This window comes from Rattus norvegicus, chromosome 3 (assembly GCF_021556685.1).
Source record: "Rattus norvegicus strain SHRSP/BbbUtx chromosome 3, alternate assembly SHRSP_T2T, whole genome shotgun sequence".
Lineage (NCBI taxonomy): Eukaryota > Metazoa > Chordata > Mammalia > Rodentia > Muridae > Rattus > Rattus norvegicus.
This window is the reverse complement of record NC_141536.1, coordinates 27251694-27275317: the sequence shown is the minus strand read 5'-3', so window position 1 is coordinate 27275317 and position 23624 is coordinate 27251694. Positions and strand designations below refer to the sequence as shown.

At 39.7% G+C, this 23624-nt stretch overlaps 1 protein-coding gene across 9 annotated transcripts in view; it reads right to left on the bottom strand.

Moving 5' to 3' along the window:
- The window catches only part of Arhgap15 (Rho GTPase activating protein 15), a 604300-nt gene that overhangs the window by 543261 nt on the left and 37415 nt on the right, over positions 1–23624 (bottom strand). For all 9 annotated transcript variants that reach the window (XR_015682721.1, XR_015682718.1, NM_001429793.1 and 6 more), the window contains exon 2: positions 22713–22890. Coding sequence is in view for 5 of the 9 variants with exons in the window: in NM_001429793.1 (NP_001416722.1) it covers positions 22713–22890 (178 nt within the window). In the remaining 4 variants the exon portion in view is untranslated. The remainder of the gene's footprint in view (positions 1–22712; positions 22891–23624) is intronic.

Here is a 23624-nt window from a genome sequence, read left to right as displayed (position 1 = left end):
AATAATATCTCATTAGGATAATTTTATGAAGCGCTTGTAAACCTGATTTCTTTTATCTCTATGTTTTAAAGACATGCAAGGAACTAGAGAGAGGTGTTTGTAGACAAGATGACTTTCTTCTGTATGGTGCTATTGGTTTCATAGGATGAGTTTTTAAGTAAAAGCTGGCCAGTGCAGGAACTTTTGCTTTGTCTAGTGGCTTCATTTTGTTTGCTTTGCTTGTTTAAGCCTGAGACATTGGGAACAAGGAGAGCAGGTCAGTCTGGGTTTGGGATCTAGAATGAGTGCAGAGACCTGTATTACTAAATCTATCCAAGTTGATATTTTTTCACCCATTGAATTTGATAACCTCTGGATTAAAGAATGGTGGGACTTTCCCAGGGCAGGGAGTAACCTACCATGTGCTCCAGCATGAGAACAGAAGACCTTGTTAAGACTTCAGCCCAGATTTTGGTGTTGCTTTCTGGAGACTTCAAAATTATTGCCAAAATATATGAATGGGTAATCTCATAGAATGGAAAGGACTGCTTAGGTCTAGGTTGCAATTCATGTCATATTATTCATATAGTCATTAAAACTAAAATAAACAATAAATTTGTAATAGCAACAAAATTTAGCCTATGTTGTTCAAGAATCAGCCTAAACATTGTTTGCAGGTTTGTAGCCACTGTAAAATTCCTCTAATAAATTGCAGCTGCAATTACTAGAGACACAGGACATAGTACTATTTTTCTGACTATAGTGAGTTCTATAATATTGGAATACTTATTTGAGTAATTATTAAACATTTATTTAGAAAACATATTTGAGATAAACCTAAGATTTAAATGAATACTTTTAAACTAATCAATAATTAATCAATTTAATATTTTAATACCTTAGAAATAAATCAACAACTGATTTAATGTCTCGATGGTTTATGAATGTATAAAATTAAACACCATACTAGTTCTGTTTATAAAAGAAATAGATATTGTTTTGATATTATTTGTGAGAATAATACATAGCTGCTGCCTTCAGGAGTGGAGTTTTTATGAGCATTAGATAGACATGCACAGTATGCTATGATATATTTTATCATCTCCCATAACATCTTTTCCTATGTCCTCCATAGCCATTTGCCTTTCTACAAAGACGAAGATTCTCAAATATTTATAACAGTCCATTACACTCCTAAAAAGTTTAAGTTCCTTAAAGACATTGCTAATGTAAGCTACAACTATTATTATTTATCAAAAGAGCCTAAAATTGAGTTATTTTAATAATATGTAAGTACCAATTAATTTAAACCCAACAATAAGAAACACATTGCATATTAACATCTTTTTCAATGAAAACGACTTGTTTTGAAAACAATTCGCTGACGAAGAAATGCTTCGCGCTTTTGAAAATTTCTTCCATATCTATTAAAAACGGAAAGGAAAGGGCTCTTCCACACTGTAATGTGCACCTAACCCCCTGTGACAGAACATCAAGGAGCCTCTGCAGAATCTCACCCTACACCCAGAGGCCCATGTGCATAAAGAAGTCAAGGCACAGCTTACAAGCCCTGTGAAAATATTGTTAACCTTATGGACCTGAGAAGCTGAGGAGCCTCCGCCCCTCCTTAGCTTGTCCCTGACAACTACTGTTGTGCCTGTCAGATATTGAGTGATAGAATTGCAGACAGATGAATGAACAAAACAGTAGACAATGGAAAGTAAGATGTGGAGAACATCCAAAGCCCTTTCTCTGTCATCACAAGCTTCTCCGGTTGTTTTATGTTGTCTATCCTGTAGCTTTGGTAACAGTGGTAACCTTTTTTAATCTAATTGAATCGTTCTGCTGGGTCCTTCTCAGATCAGTCCTTAGAACGACTAACTTAATGAGACATTGATATAGGATTGGTTCATCACCAAAATACAACCCAGTGGAGACCTTGACTATAATTCTTTTAGTTTCGCTCTATTTTGAGGTGTATGTGTGTGTGTGTGTGTGTGTGTGTGTGTGTGTGTGTGTGTGTGTGTGTGTGAAAGACCATGTAAACTGTAAGCTCCCTTAGCAAAGGGCAAAAATGCCATCTCACAATGGCAGATAGAAGAAAGAGGTAGAGGCTGGAGTACATTCCATTAAGTAGCTCATTTTGTTTTCTAAGTATCCAAACCACAACTCACATGAACATGTTCCTTTGAACTTAACAGACCTGTAATTGCCACAAACGTGACTCTATAAAAGCTTCTAAAGCTAGTATGTGAACATACTATAATTTTCCTTTTCCATTCAAGGAACGCCTGCTCTTAGAACTCGTCCCTAGGTTAAGAGGTAGCTGAGGCAGGCTCATGTGGAAGGAAATAGAACCTGAACCCCAGTCCTCAAGCATAGTTAACCCTTTAGGAGACAATGACATCTACCTTCTAACCTCATGAGCAAACCATTTAAAAAGAAAATCTTCTCGTCCTAAATTGACTGGTACCACGTAGGAATACAGACCACAACTCTGTGATTTAAATAAACATTTAATAGTACTATATAAACAATATCTAAATAGCAAAATACAAAAGCTGGTAATCCTTTCCTTTATTGTTTAACTATTTCAAGATGGGATTCTATATCTGTCAAAAGCAAAACTTGCCCAGTGGAGACAATGATTATATAAATTTTCTATATTTTCTGTGTTTGATATTAATGCTTAACTGTTTGATATTAAATGACAAAGTAGTCGTGAGAGATAATATCTTCTTTTTCTGTCATGGAAGGATTTTAACTAGGTACCTAAAGCTGAGAATTATGATATATAATGATTAATTTATTATTTGTTTGTCTTCTGCATATGAATAACAATGTGAAGCATATATCCTAAATTAATAAATTTATTTTATTTTATCATTGAATAAATTTTTAACTGTATTTTGAACATTACAGGTAGATTTTGAAGGAAAACCATGTGTATATAAATAGTAAAAAAGTTTCATAAATAGTTGCCTATTTAGCATTTTCATCAATATAAAATAAATCTTTATCAATTATTATAGAATGAGGTCATTTCTCTCATATCACTAGTTGTCACTGAAGAACCTTTCAAAATTAAAGAACTTACTTAAGCTTATCAGACAGATTATTTCCTTGAAATTTGTCAATATTTAAAAATTTCCCGAGATGAGTATATACTTTATATAATGTATCATTAAATTTTCATTTCTTTCAGCTATTGCATATCCTGCATTGTTTAATAATTACGTTATTTCTACATTACTTTATCCAAGTTGATGGCGATGTTTTGTGCCCTATGACTTGGATTTGGTACTTTCTTTCCATTAAACAAACATCTGGCAACAAAGTTGAGTTTTCGAGGTCATCATTACAATACGGCCTTGAGGAAATTAGCAGTTTGCAGTCATTAGAAGGCCCTCCCTGGAAATACTACACTAATTCCTAATTCAAGGGAGAAGACTTAAGAGTAATAGTATAGTGGCTCCTGAGGCTTCGAGAGCATTATTTATCCTCAATGTGGTTGAGAATGAAAGCATCTGGTACCCTGTCCTCCCCTCCACTCTGCCATGCAGACGCCTGCTCCATTTCCAGGACTCATCAGAGCTGCCATCTCTTCATGTGTTTGCCTCCTAAGGGAAGAAACACCAATGGACGCAGATCATTATCAGAACAGTGTCTGCCAACCACAGGTCTTAAAAGGCTATCAGGGCATTTTCCTTCCCATCCTTCCCTCTGCTAGTCTCCTCCCTTAATATTGGCCAATTAACTTCTGCCAATTGCTTCCTGTCCCCAAACTTAGCATTTGATCTGTGGTAGGCCTTAACTTAGAATGTGGTTAATACATTTTCAAATGAGTCTTCTGTGAATATTTTAATAGGCCTGAACACTGTTAATCTGTGTGCTCTCCCTCACTTCTTCCACTCAGGTCAGACTGGAGGCTTCCCAAGACTCTCAGTTCATTGGTTCAGGGGCCCTTGGGATTCATTAAAGAGCTAATGACACATTAAAAACCCAGGCTTCATAGTTTCTTAGCCCTCTGTGGCTTTCTATGTGTGGATGCACAGTCCACCACTACAGAGTCCACTTTCAAATTTTATATCTGTGGGTTCCTGGGGAAAATTCATAACTTAAAGTAGGAAGCGGATTTAAAATCTGGGTATGAAAAGTCAGCTGTGCTATTAGCAGGGGAACGGATAGCATTAATACATCTAATTGATACCTAAAGCGATCTTTTCCCACTTGATCAATTACAAAATACTGTTAATATTGTTTTAGGACACACTGTGTTTGTATAAGGACTTCATTATAAAGCCATTATTCTATTTTTTTTTTCAGGAGGAGATGGGGAAATGAAAGAACCATCAAGTAGCTGCACTGTCCCTGAGGACTTGGGGACAGACAACGATGATGCATCTGTGTCAGGTCTTTTAACAAGTATGTCAGATCGAAACTTCAAAACACTATAAAATTTCTACGATTCAAGTAGATTTATAACTAACTTTTAGTTCTTATGGAAAGACGGTACATTTAAAAAATAGCATTAAAAATAATCTATGGGCAATAGTGTCTCAGTATGATCTGGAAAACAAACAAAGCAGGTTTAAAAGTTCTTTATAGAGACAAACAAAAATGTGAGAACACGCCATCCATGCTTAAAAAAATTCTTAAGCTATTTTGCGTATATCTTTTATTTTTAATTAAAGGTCATTGTTTGCTAATGATGCAGAAGAGAGATGTTAGAATCCTGAACTCTCAAAGGTAGTGATCAAAGTCTTTTCATTCAGTTTTTTTTTAGTATTATTATTAAGCTGCTAATTTGGTGGAGGTGATCATTAGCATTTTAATGTGAAGCAAAAGCTTCGGGACAAGAACTTCTGGTTGAAGATCAGGATGAGAGAGACGGGTTCAGTTATGGCCTTAATAATTGTAACTGTGGGGAGTCTGGCAGAGCCAGCTTTATGAATTGATATAATATAGAGTCCACCAGGTACAAATGGAAAGTACAAACAAAGGAGAATTGCAAGCAGTGCCTACACGGGGACTGTGTGGATAGGAGGGAATTGTTTGACAAATGCAGGTTGATTCAGAGTGGGCACTGGTACAGTACCGTAATCTCGTCTTCCAATAGGAGGCTGCATATCTGAGGGCCAAATGGGTAGGGAATTCAGCCCAGGAGAATAGAACTGGGAAAGACCTTTTGGAAAGCAACTAATTTTACATATTCCATTATCCTATAATGTTCCTTGTGGGATTTTCTTTGCTTTAAGTGGATTAAATCAAACATACAGTTGATGTTTTTGTGTGCTTTGCTCCTGAGGTATAACGACTCCCATACAGAAGTCATGAACAACTTCATCTAAAGTCTATTATCCATCTACCAAGGACACAATATACCACTAACCTTTTCTGGTTAACAGAATTTATCAATTTATCATGGAACCAACTGTAAGTGAAAAAAAAATAGTTTGAAAATATCCATTCAATTCTCTCCAGACAAGATGAGAGGATATTGTTTCCTGCCTTATCGCTGGAATCTGTGGGCGGCTTCTTTTACCTCTACCCTGAATGATGCCCTTTGGTTTTCTCTTTGAACATTCATTTTGCATATTGTAGCCAGGTATCATTTTTTTCTAGTAATTTGGACATATTCTCTTCCTTCTGATATTGCAATGAGAAGTAGTCTCTTGACCAAGACTTTCTATGGAAAAGTTAGAAGTTTTGAGTTTTCCTGTAACAAGATAGGGATAAGATTTAAAACACTAGGTATCTCTAATGTTATCATACCATCCACACCTGTATATCCAAGCACCCACACATTCAGATAGACAGACACTGCTATTCGCCCATGGACATTCACTTTTCTGTAACTGCATCGTGTCATAGTGGGAATTTTGGCTGTTGCTATGGCATTAATTACTGAATGGTGGTGGCTAACATCTAAAGGTACCCCAGGCATATACACATAAGTGCCTAGAGCTCCATTCATGCACACTTGGTTGCCGTGTTGCAAACATCCCATTGATGTATTCCTGAAAGCTTATAAACACTAACCATCTTAGTCGGGGGTTCCCTATCATGCTCTGTTCTCGCTGGCTCAGTGATGAGTACAAACATCTGTCCACTGTCTTTGCTATCGTAACATTTAAAGGCCCCCCCTCACTATTTCTACTGATAGTGAATCCATTTCTCTTTTCTGTCCTCTTACATTGAGTGTGTTTTTATTTTGGCTCCATCTGTCTCTACACCACTAATCCAGGACGAGCTACCATGATGTATCATGCAGAGAGTGAGATGGAGTAGCTCATAGTCCCCTAACTTTTCAATGTCTCTCCTAACCCTTCTTCTACTCAGAGAGGGACTTACTCCATTTAGAATCCTTCAGTGGTCTCTGGTTGTGCACGTGCAGTTTGCACACAGGCTCATCCCCGGCGCGTGCCTTTCTTTGCTGGAATTTAGCTGAAAACTAAATATTGAAAGTAAAGCAGCCACCTGCTGGCCATGGAAGCCAAAGGAAAGGAGCTCCATTCTGAAGGTGGTGAGGAAAAAGAGAGGAAAGGCCTGCATCTCTGAAAAATTTTATTCTGATACTAAATTGATTAGGAAAAGTCTGCCTCTGTGTTACTAACGCACACACACACACACACACACACACACACACACACACACACACACAAACCATTCACATACACATGTTATTTATTTAATTCTCTACATTTAATTTTCCAATACATAGAACTTAATGCAAACCTCGGTGATTATAAAAGGTCATGTGACTATATCTGGATAAAGTTTAATATCTAGATGGGTAGAAGAAGTTTCTGGCTCTAGGCCCACCTTGAAGCAATTTGACAATGGTAGCAAGAATGGCTCCTATGGTTTGGCAAGACACAAACATCCTCAGCTCTCCTTCCCTGAGCTCTCTACTGTGTTAGACTGATTAGGACTGGCTAGGAAACTGCCACTTTGTCTTTCTTTCTGGTGCTTCTTATGACTCTAGCTGGATTCCTAACAAGATAGTCACAGTCACTTCTGTCCCTGGCTACCTTGCTCTGCTGCTTGTACTTTATGATTCCTGTTGTGTTGTTTCTTGAGTGCTCTGGTCTCTTAATAGAAACGTGTGCAAGGCTGAAGAACAAGAGAATTCATAATGTAATCCCTTTGCCGCAGAGGGACTTCCACCAGTTTGGGCCACTTCACTCTCTGAACAGATTGTGGAAGATGTGAACTGCCCACATTTGTCTCCGTTTCACTATTCGTGGGCTGAAGCAGAAATGATCTTAGTTTCTTTGCCTTTTCTGTGTGGTAATCCCACAGATGCAAGGAGGAAGGCCACTGACCCAAGTCATGGCCAAATTAATTAAAGCAAGCTTTAGTTGTGTACTTGAGCCATCTCTCCATAGGATAGGGTTCAAAAGCTCAGCACTGGACTTGGGAAAGATACTGGTTTTTACAGCTCAGGAGTACAGAGTTTCCAAATGAAGGACTTGGCAGGCAAATAGGTGGCGTTGCAGAAACAGAACATAAATGTAACAGGTTGGTCATAACAGCCTTGAGACGCAAAGGCATGGTTAGAAGATGGTCGTAATAAGGTGGTCATAACAACCTTTTAAAACAAAGGCCTGGGTGCCATTTATTGGCAATACAGAGCCATTTGCTGCTAAGGTAAGACAGGGCAGAGCCCAATCCTTGAGAAACACATTTAATAAAAAAACAGGAATGAGCCTGTCTAGTTTGTCTTCACTCTAAGATGGATCCTTTAATTATTTTAAAATTGAAACTGGATTCTTCTCTCTCATACAATACATTCTGACCACAGTTCCCCGCTTTCCCACTTTTGCCCTACCTCCTCTTCCTTCCAGATCTAACCCCGCCTCAATTTCTTTCAGAAAAGAGCAGGTTTTTAAGCTTACAACAAAACAGGATACAATAAGACAAGGCCCAAACCTTCATTTCAGGGATAGACAAGTCAATCCAACAGGAGGAAATGGGTCCCAAGAGCAGACAAAAGAGTTGGAGACAAAATGGCTTCCATTGGTAGGAGTTCCACAATAACCACCAATCTAACAGTCATAGGATCTGGTGTGGGCACTTTCAATTGAGTGGGTGCTTTATACTATGGAAATATGAAATTCTAAACAACAGCAAGAGAGTGATATTATTTTTAAAGACAGAAAGAATGTCAAAGCAATAAATAATGCATCATTATATCATTAAAAGGGTGGATATTTGTTATCAGAGTTCAGACGAAAGAAAGACTGATGTAAAATTGAGTCTAGGAGGTTAAGTTTTAATTGGGTCTTAAGGTAAACTTCAGTAAGTATAAACTCAGAGATGCTCCTGATCTTCATTCGTTTCCTCCAGGGTTAACCTAAGACGTATGCTGCACAAAGTTCCAGCTTTGGTATCAGACACTCTTAGAGTTGCCTCTCACTTCCATTGCTTCTGTGAGGGGTTAAGGACCTTTTGTTCTAACAAGCACACAATGCGTGTTTTCCATAGTTACGCATTTATATTTGCATCATGTAAGAGCAAACCGTGAGTCATAGCAAAACACAGAAACCAGCAAGGCGTTATTAAAAAAGCAACATATTTCAGAGCCCTGAGTAAACATCCAAGCTAAAATCAAGAAGAAACTGAATAAACACTGAGGGTGGTTGGAATCAGGATAGCTCAGAACATAAACAGACATTCTCAACCCATTTGCTGGGCTTGTCTTGTTTGGTTGTGGTAACTTGGAGACCTGCTCTTTTCTGAAGGAAATGGAAGAGGGGCTGTATCTGGAAGAGAGGGAGGTAGGGGGAAACTGGGAAGAGTGGAGGGATGGGTAACTGTGGTAGGAATGGATTTTATGAGAGAGAAGAATCCAGTTTCAATTTAAGGGGAAAAAAAGCCCTTTTACAGAAAAGACAAACCGCGTTCACTCCTCAGGGTTGTGATAAAATGGCAGGGTTGCTCATGAAGCAGCTTAAAAAGACACTGCAGATGGATAGCTTCATCATAATGGTGATTTAATAAAATGTTAAGATACTATGCATGTACCCACGTCAGGCTTTTTAAACACGCATCGTGTCATTTCATCTTTATTCCTCTGTAGATGATAGATATTTTTACATTTGCCTTACTGAGAGCCTTGGAAGACCTTGTCGTGGGTTCAAACTCACATGATTAGTAAGGAACAAGGCCAGGATTTGTCCCCAAGTCTGCCCAGCGCTATCCCAGATTTATAATCACAGGATAAATCATATTTACTGGGTGGAGTGGAAAAGCACATGAATCACATCTGGCCTTACGGTCCCTAAAATACCTTAGTCCTCACCAACTGAAATGTGACTGATTGAAACTTTGAACATGACTTTACATAATATTGAAAGGGACACTGGCCCTTCTGAGAGAACCAAGAGTGGCCACTTCTTCCCCAACTAAATCTTTCAATTTTCATTAGTGATTTATTGCCACAAGCACAAAAAATTACTGTCTCTGGGTATCAGCAAAGGATAAAGCTTCCTGAAATTTTATTTATGTAAAGGACTCTAATATATGAAAAAAAAACCCATGCCTTCCTCTTTCAGAGGCTCATTCCTATACAGAAGCAGGAACTTGGAGGAGTTCTACTCAAGGGATCTGGATGTCTTGATCTGACGAATGCTACAGCTTCAGATGCCATGAGTGAGTAAGTCAAAGCTGGACTGGAGACATTAAAATCAGAGTTGCTGGCTCGAATGCCCACTAGGAAGCATCATCACTGGGAGTCTTGTGCGTTTGAGGGGCACCGACTCACTTTGATGGGACAACAGCTACTTAGCTCCAGTGGGTTCCTGTTGCTTTTGGGGGAGGAAGCTTCTAACAGAAGAAATATAAATGCTTATAAGGTTTTCATAGGGCAGTAGCAGTGTTAAAATGTCAGTGCAGTTGAAAAGACAGAAGGAAAGAGAATGAAATGAAGCTACTGAACAGAATCCCAACTGTAAACCCAGATGTCCTGCGAGGCCTCCGATCTGTGCTACCAAATAGGGTTTTTTCCTCTTCCCTCCTGTGACACCACTGTTCCGTTTCCATAAGGGTTCCACTGGATAAAACACAGGCTGCTGGAAACGAAGTTTTAGCTCTGAGGAGCTAAGTCGAGACAGAGTAGAGTTCGTGTTCCTGAGTGTTTCCATTTCTCGTGGGCTGTCACAAGCCCTTGAACGGGAGATAAAAAATTTAGGCAAAGTTTAGGAAACTTCAAGTTAAGATTAATTAGTCAAGATGTACGATAAGTGGTAAGGGATTAGATACCTACTCAAAACTAAGCTGGCTTAATTTTGTATGAAATGCTGTGCGTAGCATCTTATTGCCGGCTTCTGACGGCCTGGTGTGCTCTTCTGATAAGAGTTCTAAGTCACCACATGTTGTCTAGCTCTAAAGCAGCTTCTCATCAGCTTTTCAGAATAATTTTTTTTTTTACAAAATGAGTGAAATTTAAACCATAGATAACCTAGAGTAAACAGAGTATTTATAACTTGGTGACAGGACAACACCCTTTCCTTAGACAACACAGTTACTTTTTTAGTGTTGTCTAAAAGGCGGCAAGATGTTTGCTAATTTACAGTAATGTACGAGTCTAAAATTGAAATTAAACCCAAAGGGGAAAATCTGAGTAAGAAATTTCATCTTTAGCTATAAAGAAAGATTGTTTTTATACTGTCACTGAAATGTGGTAGAGACTACATTTCCAAATTTATGAGTAGCAACTGTCGGCGTCTGAGTTCCCATGTGTAAAGGCACTTGGCATGCTCTGAGGTTCTGCATGGTGTCCTCACTTGGGGAAAAGCAGGCAATGGGATAGCTGAAGATACTCAAGGCAGTGACCAGGGCTGAGCAGGTCACACAACCATCAAGAAAACATTACGCCTCTCGCTAAACGTGTCACATTCCAATATGCTTTAAAAAGACAAACAAAACAACGACAACCAAACCTACTTCAACCTAATATCAATACATGGGGACTCCATTGGGTCAGTGGTGTGGTCACTGTTTTGTAATCTATCAGCCTCAGATAAAAAGGAGCACAGTAGACAGAGTCAAATGGGGTCGTGGCGAGAACAGCCCTAAGCAAGTCTACACATGCTCGTAGGAAGCGGTTTTCAGACTGATCGGTGTAGGATGGTGATATTTGGCAAGCGTGGGTCATCCCAGACTGGCCCTCAGTAAACAGGTGGGGGACTTGGAGTTAGAGAAAGCAGCGTGAATGAAGGAGAGCTCGATGTTATAGGTGAGTGGTGAGAAATAACGCCACTTCACACACCTAGAATCTAATCAATGTTTTTCATCCACTTTCATACTTAGGCCATTGTTTACCTATGCCATATGGTAGGAATAAAAGTGTATAAGGCCTCAATCATGCCATTTTGTGTATGACCAGGTGATCAAAAAGATCCTCAGACAGTAGGCTTTAACTGACTAGACAATTTTAATACCCCAGTGACACTGTATCTTGGCTCTAGCATGTCTAAGTAGTTTAAATAAATTGCTCATCTAAATGTTCTATTCCTCCCTTCCTGATGGTTGGAATGTGCCTCAAGATAGTCCCTCAGTCACTCACCCCGTGGTCTGGGCTTTCCTTCATGGCTAATGTCACTTTGGATCCAGTGTAAGCACAAGATTGGTGGCACATTTTAAGGGCCAGGATGGTTTGTTCCTTTTATATAGACAAGACAACCCTAATGGCAGGGGCTGCTTTGATAGGCTTATAAATTAGATCTGGTACAGGCTGCCATCAATCCCGCACAGCTCCATAAATCACAAGGACCCGAAGGATAATGCTCAACCAAATCTCAAAGACAAGAGCAACGTAAAAATGTTGGAAGGCAAGAACGTGACAGTTCTGATTCCTCTGTAAATGCCTAAATTACGCCCGGATTAATTTTACTGAAATCGAGAACAATGGTCAGTTAAACAAATGCATCAATAAACTATTTTAGTCATAAATTACTACCTCAACATCAACTAAGCTTATCACTAACTGAATAAATACACAAAGGAAGGGTTAAGATCTGCGGTGAATAGAAAAGGACCTCCACACTTAACCAGATAAGAACAATGGCAGTTTGGTCTGTTGTCGAAATTGTCCTCCATCAACTTGTATGAGTCCAGCAAAAGGCACAAATGGGAGGTGTCGGGCTATGCAGAGAGCTTAAAATCAGACGGAAACCCACCAGTATAAATATTTTTTAAAAGAAAAAGATTCGTATTTGGTATTTACAATCACAAAAAGACATTCTACGGGACGGTGAGATAAAGGATATGTCTCATTTACAATATCCTTGTGCATATTCGACCCCGACAATAGGCCAGAGTTGACAAAGTGCTGATGTTAGGGTTGTCATGGATGGATAGATTGAACCCTGCTACTCCAGGATTAGGGGGCTCCCTCACTCTAATGGTAAGTAATCTGCAAGGAGACAGAAACACTCTTTGCTTTGTACCCCTGCTTCCAAAGGAGTTTGTGACATGAACAGTAAGTGCTAAGCTATATCTGTGGTAAAAAAATAGAAAATGGATGTGTAGGTGGAAGCAGTTGGCCTGTTCTGCTTTGTATTTGGGGACACTCAAAGGATACACAGGTTGAGTTGACAGGGTGGTCGCTCAGTGAAAAGGACATTATTTATGTAGAGATGGTGAGTTTTAGTTATAGATGAGAACTGTAAAAATGTCGCATTACTTATTACTCCGTGTAGAAGGGGTTCTAAGAGGTCTTTCTCTGTCTCTCTCCATCTCTGTCTCCCCTCTCTCCATGTATGTCTCTGTCTCTTAGTCGCACAGACTTTAAGGATAGTACACCAGAAATTTAAATTTCTTTCCTGTCTATTTGGTCATGTGCTATTGACATTAACACTGTCAATAATTCATGGTAAAAGAGGAAGCTGCCTCAAAAGGCTGCCCATTGTTGGGCAGTGATCGATGGGTGAGACCACAGCATGTGATGTATTGTCAAGTATCCGCCAGTTTCGCTTTCCTGCGGATTCACAGCGTTGTGGTCCTTACACTCGGTTTGTCTGACCCAAGCTGGGCTTATTTCTTCATTAACCTCGTACTGCTGATTAAAGAATATGCCTTCAACAGCTTTTAAGAAGAAAACACCAACTCTGGCCATTTCATCTCTGCGATCTGGCAGTGGGCCTGGAGGTTTTGGCCTCTTGTTTTGATGTTAGTTTATATTAAACAAAACTGTCACTTTGTTTTCCTGTCTTCCTATATTGGGTCACTTGGCGCTACATGATATGATCCGGGACTATTCAATGCAAGGAGACACATGTCCCTTCTCATTGCATATACAAGACTGTAGGTTTCTTTCACCCTGTGGGAAAGAAAGCAGGTCAGGTGACCAAAGGTGACAGAGGGAAGTGCAACTATTGCCCCTCCTACCAGAGATCCTGGACAAGCATAAGGCTAAGACACGGTGTGGTAACTGACACTACATCATAGAAAAACGCTCTAACTATCCCTTGGTCTAACGCTCAGGGAAGACAGTGCATACAGACAAGACTGCCATTTCTGAACACCATCAGACACAGTCTAAGAAGAGCACCTTGGAATCTCAGGAATAAACAGGCCACTTATTGAAGTACCATGTAGTTTATGGCGACCTAGTTCAGGGTGGAGACACACTGGAGTTTCCGGGTGACCCCTGGATACCGAAACACTGATTTGTTTTGCTGTGTGTTGTTTTACCTAAGTGCCAGTGCACACGTTAATTTTGCTGCGAATTGATAAGCAGTCTGTGTCAGCCACTACCTTGTTCTTCATGTCTGTTTGCATAGAGAATTGCACCCGATTGAATGTGAGAATAGTGACCACCAGAGGAAATTAGTGAGGCTGAGTCTCTGAAAAGCAGAAAAGGGTTCAATGCTGCTATGCCGTATTCATAACGAGAAAAATGGAAGACAAGGAGGGTTGGGAGAGTGGGGGGCACAGGAGAGGATAATGAGATTCTGAGTTCCCTTTCAGTTTTCCTCTTTCCCAAAGAGCCTGTCCTTCTTTTCACGGACTTGCTTCTTTTTAACACTAGCATGCCACTAAACTTGCTTGACATATGACACCTATGACACATGTGTGGTTCCAACCCAAATCCCTACTGATTCTCCTGATGAACTTATGGTCAGCACATTGGAGGTAAATAGGAACCACAAAGCCCGTCACCTGTAAGAAGCACCATAGGAGACCGCATGGAACTGAGACAGCGTCACGTCTGCCACGGAGCCACGAGGCTGCACGTTTGCTAATTAGTTGCAACAAGCATTAATGTACAAAATAATGCCTTGGCCTTCCGCACTGCTGTTGGAGATGGTTCTGCTTATCAGTTTTTAATATGCTCTTTGAAAACTGACACGTGCTTTACCCACATCTCTATAGGAACATCGGGATTCAAAGGCTGGAGAAAAATACTTTCATGCCTCCCAACACAAACCTGAGAGGATAATTAAACAGATGGCAACAATAAACTGAATCTGAACACATCGGGGAGTGGAGCCCCTTATTAAAAGCCTTGCAAACTGAAAAGAGGGAACAGGAAAAAGAAAAGTAAAATCCAAACCCAACTCTGGGTTTTAGCCCCCAATAGCTTCATATCATCGCTAACCTTAAATGCAGAGGCTAATCGACCATTTAGGGATGGATTTACTGCCACCCAAGAGAGGGCACCTAGAGGTCTATGTGCTCATTCCACCCCCTCAGAGCAGGAGCAGGAAGGCAAAGTCTCTGAGAAGCTCAGACTGCTCCTCAAGTCTTCTTTTAAAGACACCAGCTTCAGACACGCACCTCAGAGCTGTTAAGCCTTCCAAGGCCCCCTGACATGCTCCGTTTCCCACACAGGGGAAGTCAGGGTACTGATATTTTCCTTGTACTAGGGCCAAAATCTATGTGTAAAGATTTCTGTGATGACCCATATGCTGAAAATATTTTTGGATTCATTTTTGGTGACAGAATGATCCCTAATTTATTGTACCCTTAAAAAAATTAGAATCCCCTTTCTTTTTAGAAACATTGGCAGTATATACTTGGATGACTCTACTAAGGATTATTAAGCTGATATTAGCTTTTCTGCCTGTATATAATTAATGTATATAATTATTTTCCATAAATACACAAATGAGTATATATTATACAAGAATATGTGCTTACTTGTGTGCTATTTCTTTATATACATATATATATGCAGATATAGAACTCTATGCATTCACATAAGCTATAAGACTGTACTTGCACATGCAGAATCTACTACATGAAAGGAGAGATCTGGCTATTCCATAGATTTGGAGAAATCTCCATGAGCCATTATACGTGCAAAGATGGTGTCACAGCATTGCACTCAGTTCCTATAACTTGAGGGTCAGTTGAGTTTCTCTGTGCTGATTTCTCTGCTCTCTGCCTATCTCTGCAAACTATAAGAACCTCACCTACGGAGCACCGATAGTTCCATTTCAGTCAGTAAAGTACTCTTCACTGTGCCTTGTTTTAAGTTAACCTTGCCTGTAATCATGGTTTATTAAAAGGTGGTTTTTGAAAACTGAGGCAAACATTAAAATTGTAAAAGACACACACAGACAAACTTGAATTCCTTGGCAAAACGCATTCCTTACCTTGTATTTCACCTCTAGGAAAATTACAAGTTACCTTTGGAGCTTGTCATAAAACTCTCTTGCTTATCCTGCCTGCACTCAGGGTTGTTTTGAGGGTAGAGTGCTATATAAATAAAATACGAGGCCCTGCAGATAACCTAGTGGAAAAGCAGAGTTGCTGGCACTCAGAATATTAGGTAACCTCTTTTAATTAGAATGTACAATTTTAGATTACTGACTATGAACATCATGGGACCTGAGATTTTGATTCATCAGTAATTCTCCTTTATGTCTCACTAAGATGTAAAAATCAGACCTCTGCTCTCACACAGATCCCTCTCCTCCTTGTGGAACTACAGCTTTTACCTGTGATCTCCAGTCCCGCTCTGCCCCCTTGTGCTGCTGCGGTGAACTCTGCAGAGAGCAGCGTGCTTTCCTCCTCCCGGATGAACTACAGAGAAGCCCACTGTCACTTCTCACTTTTCTGGCAAGTTCAAGGTCGGTGTCTAGCTATTTTCAGCTCATCTCTTCTTGATCCATGCAGAGAAATGACAAGGTAACGTGATCTGGGGTCAGCTGTATTACAGGAACCGTTACATAAATGGAGAAAGTGAAAATCAATCCTAGCTGACAGTGACTTGGGGATAATCAGCGCTCACTGTCTGCCTCTGTCAGCTCGCCTGCATCAAACACCGTGTGACTTCTGTCAGATCTTTTTAATAAAACTATATTCTCACTTTCAGCAACCTAAATAAATGTTGTGCTGGAGTTGAATCTTTCTAGGCTAGTTCAGCCCCTCTAGATGTGTAAACCGTTCTAATGCCTCCTCAGAAAGCCACATAAGTGACACCTGTTATCCCAGGTTTGTTCATGACCTGAGATGTGAGTATGGCTACAATAACTGCCACACTGAGTGATGGGGTTGAACATCTCTGTGCACTGCTGGAGCCTGCAAAATTAACCCAGCACTTGTCTCAGTAGCACTTCTCGAGCCCTCCACGGGGGCTACCTCCTCCCTCCTCTTTCTGGGTACCTGAAAACTCATCTATCATTTCTTGTCGGGGACAAGCGTCTCCCAGCATGTTTAGGTGTGCACTGCAATTTTCCTTCTTATCTCTGTATTTTTTTTTTCTAAACTGGGATATTGCTCCTAACACAGAATCAAGGACGGGGTGTTTAACAAGATGTTTCGCACCGGTGGCATTCGGCTGACAGCACCTTGAACGTGAGTTTCAGGAGGGAGCTGTGCTATCCCACCCACCTTGTACTCCCAGGAAACTGAAGCAGGCAGCCCTCCACTGAAGTACAATTTACCATAATATTAGTTGTCAGTAAATTCAAAGACGGAGCTACTAAAGCTATAAAATGGATTAGAAGCAATTTAAAAAAGAATTAACAAACTAGACTAAGAGTATACTGTCAACAAACAAATGCTCCGTCATAGGACTGTAATTTGGAATTTTAATTACCCCTCTGCTCTGTAACAAAACAATGTCTGAACTGGCAGCGATTTGAATCTCTCACAGGTCATTGAGCATTCTAGTTAATTACTCTATGAATAGCCTGTTTTTCTCCCCTCTGGAAACACGTTTCTAATGGCAGTCAAGGTCTGACAAATGTGTCATCTACATAATTAGCTAGGAAGGAACACAAAACATTAAACATGCTTTGTGCCGACAACTATCAAAACATTTCATTTGTTGTCAATTATTCATTACTTTGTAGGTTCTGAAGGGGTTGTTATTATGGAAATAAGTCCAGATGCTAACAAGGTTAGAGTTTTGGATTCAAATTAGTAATCAGAGGACTAACTTTTAAAAAAATGTATCTCATGTACATTCTGCACCGTGTTCAATCAGTAGGAGATTATAAACAAATTTAGCTCTCTGTTCAAGTTAAAAGAGAAACGGTGCTTGCCACATGGGTGAACCCCAGAGCCCTGGCTCATTCTTTGAAGTAGGGGCTCTTTAATTTCACCGTAAACTTCCCCCACCTTTTGGGAACCCCAATTTGTACTTGGTAAATAGAGTTAAAAGATTTCCCAGCATGAAATGGCATGGGGTGGCACAGGCAAGGACGGAAATCTCTAGTGGGATTTGAATCTTCTCTGAGGCATCTCCTAAAAATGTGGAAATTCTTGACTAGCAAACTTTTTCATCTGCTCCACGGCGTGCCGGCCAACAGCTGGAGACCAGCTACCTTAGGCAACCTGGGAGCTCCTGTTTCTTGTTCTTGTTTTGTTCTCTTTTAACTTGGTGTGTCTGAAATGCTACTTTTTGTAGGATTTTAATATCATACACAGAGCTGAGCTCCTGTCTTGAAAGCCCATGCTGCTAACGTTTACAGACGGTACAAAAAAAGATTCTTCAACAGAATTGACCTCTCAGTGGCAAAGAAAATTGCAGTGGAAGACACATTATTGCGTTGTCCTATCAGAGTCTTGGATCTGTGGAGAGTCTCACTCCACTGTGCTCCAGCTTTGCCTTATAAACCAAAATGGCTTACAAATGTCATCTACAATAGTCCAATAAAGATTACGAACAAGACACTGTCCTTTCGCTGATGAGATAAGAAAGATTCGACTGCAAAACGCAGCACTGAACAGTTCAGAAGGCTTGTTCTCAAATCAGAAAAAAAAAAACCAGAATTCAAATTGGATTTGCGTGCGTGTTTAAAATTTAATTGAAATGATCAGTTTGTTTTCTACATAATGTTCGATCAGATGCCTGTGTTACAGAGCTAGATAGAAAGAAAAGAAAGAAAACAAATTCTATCGGGGAAATCAAGAAGACTTCTTATCTTCAGGGTGTGCAGGATACGTCAGGAAATAATTCTACTCTGTGCAGTGAGAATGCCCAGCTAATAAAAAAGCAGACCAGCTATTCACTAAGAGAAAATAATTGTCTGTGTCTATGTTTGTCAAAGCAAACAGCAGTCGCATCTTACATTAAATAGGACACATTAAAATAGGCTCTAATAATCTTTATGCAAAAGGAAACTAATCCATTTCCAGATCATACGATCCACAGCAATAAAAGGAAAGCATCAAACTAAAAACAATTTTAGAAATGGCTGCAGACTCTCATTTAATTAACATGCAACAGATCATATATTTATGAGGAAGTCAAAATATTTAGGGAGTCTATAATCCTGTAAGCCTTAATGTGGTATAAAAACAACAAATAAATGCAAAGTGTTACTGTTACACATGCCTGCCTGATCAATGGTTTTCACATATTGATCTATAAATGGAGTTGACAGTCTGTGTTGCCTGCACATTTTCCAAGCAGCTCTACTTTTGCACAAAACCAATACGGGCAATTACCTTTGTTTGAGATGCCAAGTCTTATCAATTCAATGTGATTTAGTGTCATTTTAATTAAATATCAGGATCCACTTCAGGACAATTTATCCAAACAAAGCCTCAAACCTGACTATAAGCTTCATTTGAAGTAAATATGGACATGCCCCACAATCTCATAATATTTCTCGAAAAGTCTGCTAAACAGAAGGCTTATATTTTTAGTAGTGATTTTTATGTCTGCCTTTTTGGCTAGCCACAACTTTGGCAAGCATCCTATAATGACAGAAGTAAGAAACAAAAGAAAATTGTTTCCTCTTTTTTCCTGATAATACATTGAAATGGGGGAGGGGAGGGGAGCAGTGTGTTAACTGTGGATAGAGGAGTCTTGTCTGCTAACACTTAGGGATGGCTCGACCTAGGTCCTCATCTAAACACCACCGAAAACATATTCCTCTGTTCATGATGCCCGTGAATGTAGTAATGCCCTTCTGTGGGTTTGCAGGATGGAAATGGTGAATATTCATGCTTGTCGCTGCTGAAGACACCAGCATTAAACAGCTCCAGCCTGCAGATCCCGTTTGCAGCTTCCTGATCTGGGCTATTTAAACTGTTCATTAATATCTATTTTAAACCATCTGTCTGGTAGGCTGCAGGAGCATTCCTCCAATAAGCAGGCAGCGAAGTACTTCGAACCCTTTGCTCTAGCTCTTTGCTGGATAGTGCATTGGCCCTGCCGCCCTTAGACAGGCAACTTCATTTGCTCCACTTTTTGCCCTTGCTGCCTGCCTTTCTAGATAGTGTGTGTTCTGGAAAAGAAGCTGCCCTTCTTTCAGAGACCTCCCTGTTCATATCAGAATGGGAAAACTGATCACTGCAGAGGGGGCCTCCTTCCCATCCAAAGAGAGCTCTCTAGATTTCCTTTATGTAGAGGCGAGCGTCTTGCAAACCGTGGCCTTTGACACCTAATAGTCCTACCTCTCAAATATTCACTGAACATTCAAAGCAACCTCTTGAAAATCTGAAAATGTTTATTTGATGTTTAAAAAAAACCAACACACACAAATATTGTTTTAATGTCATATGAGATACCTACGTAATTGAAACGTCTCCCTGAAACATTTAAGTCATCAAAATTCCTAAACTCACAACCGAACTCACCTTTGCTTGCACTACATGGGGTTGAAGAACTACATTAGCATTTCAGAGTACGTTTAACTTTTAGAATCTTAAAACACCTCCTAATGACATAAAATATACTGTAAATACAGTCATGTGAAAATACTGTAATTCCACAAATTCAATTATGAATTAATAACATTTCTATTGATTTTTACCCTAAAATGTTAAAAATATAATGCAATCACTAGGAGCATCAGCCAGATTATGTTTTAATGAGACCAGAAGTGTAAAATGAGTCTCTCTAGTAAACAGATATCACAAGCAAGACGTTTTATTAAACAGGACACAATACCCAGCGTATGTGTGGCTTCCAAGCACCTACTGTTTCTTTCCTGGAGAGTTCATGGTTGTGTTTCCGTCATAATGAACTGTTTAGGGTAAACACGTGTACACATTCTTAGGGTCCATCCCACCTCAGTCCCAAATGCAGGCTCTCGCCCTTGACCTCACACTGTCACCCAACTTCTGCAAAGCTACACAGATAACTTTAACGGGCTTGTTTGAATAAATATGCCAAAATACTTTACATTCTGTCAGTATCTAGTCAGAAAATTGTGCACGGAGGGAAAAAAAAGATGAAAAGAACTGAGACAGAAAGAAAATTAGTGTCATGGCAAGCTTTCAATACAGAGTCTCTGAGCCAAGCTTTCTCCGTGAAATGACATCTCTTCAGCAAATACCCCCTTTTATATAATTATGCACTGAGTACACATAACCAGAAGTAACTTTTATTTTTGTTCCTTATCGAGGAATCCATATTGCTCAGGCTAAGAACGCGGAAACAAAAGCTGGGATAATTATAGCCCATTTAACTTTGGAAAACTCTTCTGCTCCAGCCGTCCAGCACACAACCCCCCAAACTAAAGTTATGTAACAAGGTAATACCAACAATGAGAAACTGCATGATAAAATCCTGCCCAAAAGTGAAAAATGCTAATTTTGTCTCATTTAGCAGCTGGATACAGAAATGCTCATTAGTTTTAAGAGGGTTAATCCTTTTAACTTTTGCATATTGATATGCCAATTATGCCTAATTGTACAAGAGGCATCAGTCAAGGTAATAGTGCATAAACACATGAAAGTTATTAAGTACATCCCAACATGTAATAAAGTAGGTGTTAATTGGTAGCTGAGTTCTGCGGGCTATTGAGGTGGATAATTCATTGAGAGATGGATCACTTGTAATTTCTCTCCATAATTCCTTTTGCAGTCTCACGCTGTGATGTTTTCATGCTTGTCAAAAACAACTGCGGCATGGTGCCTTTTGTTAAACACAGCCAATAAAATATGTTAGGCATCATTAAATATACTTAACTTTTAAACTTTTTCAAAGGTACAGTTCTTATGGCTAGTGTATAGAGAGAGTCCAGTAATTGACTCTAACCACTGTCGCGGGTTCAGCGTTGAGAAGCAGCTCAGCTGTTTTTTTTTTTTTTTTTTTTTTTTAAGTGAAGGCAGCTAACAGTGTTGCGCCTCCCAGCAGACAATTGTTGTAAATGAGAAAGTCAATAAAGGAAAATGCTTTCCTCGGGAGTTACCTTATCTAAGGATGTATTTCTCGCTCTCCCAGTATCAACGCTGCCTTTCTCACGTTAAACCTGTCTACAACACCTGAAAAGGAACTGATCAAATCTGTCTATATCTCCAACCCCGGAGGTGGCTGTGGTTTAATTTTGCACTTGATATTCAAGTGAAAAAAAATGGAAGATAAATATAATTGGTAACATTCTACTCGGTAAGTTTACCTGATTTAATAACTCGGTGAGGGAGCTGAATAGTTTATGGGTGTCCGTGATATTAACAGAATACTCAATTAATAGTCCGCGTGCTTCTGCAGGCTGACTGAGACTCCCGGTCTGTCCCTGGCTACCTTATTTCTCAAGCTTCCTCTCACTGTGACAAACAAAATAGATCTGGGGTCCAAAAGAGTGGCTAACATTGCATAAATAATTTTGTAACATTCTATGGCCTCAGCTGCAAGTTACCACCATTATGGTAGAAAATTAACCAGAGGAGACTCATCGTAATCAGTGAGTTTAGTGGCTCAGGATGCGTGCAGGGCCAGGGACACAATTGGCAATAGAGTTCATCTCTAACTATTTGGTTTCAAATCTTTCTAATGACACATTATCGAAACAAAATGGCTTCCTCTCCAAACCTTGAATCGCCACACCATTTCAACCATCCGAGCCTATCTCGGCTCAAAGCACAATGTCTCGCTCTTCTGTATTATTGGGAGATTTTAAGAGAAAGATTTTCACATTTTGACGTTGTTCTTTTTTTTTTTTCCCCACCTCAGTTCATTCTTAGCTAATTTTAGCCTCTGGCTTTTCAAAGTGATGTACTGAATTTGGAAGTACAAACACCGCATGCTAGCATAACCTCATTATTTTTATGACACTGAAGCATGGTAACAGAGGCCTTTAAAATGAGTCAAAGGTGCTCTTCAGCCTGGCTCTACATCCCCTTTATCACCCTGGATTAGGCCCAGCTCTGCCCTTGTAACTGGGGGTATTATTATAACTATAAGTAGGCAAGATAAAATCCATCACAAAACACTTTCTCATGCACATTAGGTAAACAAACAAAACAAAGCTAATTAGCTGTATTTTTTTTTAAAAAAATTCTGTCTGCTAAGATGATGTTTGGAGTATTGGACTTACAGGTTCAGTGACCTTCCCAGCGTCGGTGAGGATCATGGATTTAGTTTGGCTCTGCCTGTCTGGGTGGCTGTTGGCATTTTTGATTCTCATTTGCACAGCGCCTGTAGCTTGGTGGGCAGAATTCAGTGTTTCCAAAGAGTTGTCACAGTTCGTAGATGTCTGCACACTGCAGCTTGTCCTGATGAAATTCAAAATATTCTATTATTATAAATAAATATATTTATATGTATCTTACACAGACAGACAGACAGACAGACAGATAGACAGACAGATATCCCCATTTATCATTAAGGTAATAAAATTCAAGAGTCTGTACCTTTCCCAGTAGGGAATGAGGCAGTTACTACTCTGCTCATTTGTAACAGTTCTGCCCTCCATCCCCACAGATGACAGATGTTTGTAAGTACCACAACTCCTGTCCATGTAATCCCTAGCTATATTAGAAGCTTCCATACAGGGTCTGGGGAGATAGTTAAGATCACTGAGACCACCTACTGCTCTGCAATAAGAACTATCTCAGTCTTCATCTCCTACCTTAGGCAGCTCACGACTTTGCCAATTACTCGAGATCCATGTAATCCGACAATCTTTTCTGGCTTCTGTGGGCACTGCATTCATTTGCCCATATATATATATATATATATATATATATATATATATATATATATATATATATATATGTGTGTGTGTGTGTGTGTGTGTGTGTGTGTATGTGTGTGTGTGTGTGTGTGATTGTTTAAAATAATATCCTTTGAAATTTTGTTTTATGTGTGAATGTTTGCCTGTTCTTTGTCTGTATAACATGTGCATGCAGTGCCATCGATTCCAAAAAGAGGGGCCTAAGATCCTCTGGAATTGTGGAAGTGAACTTAAAGATGGTTTGTAGCTTGCCATGTGTGCTGGGAATCAAAC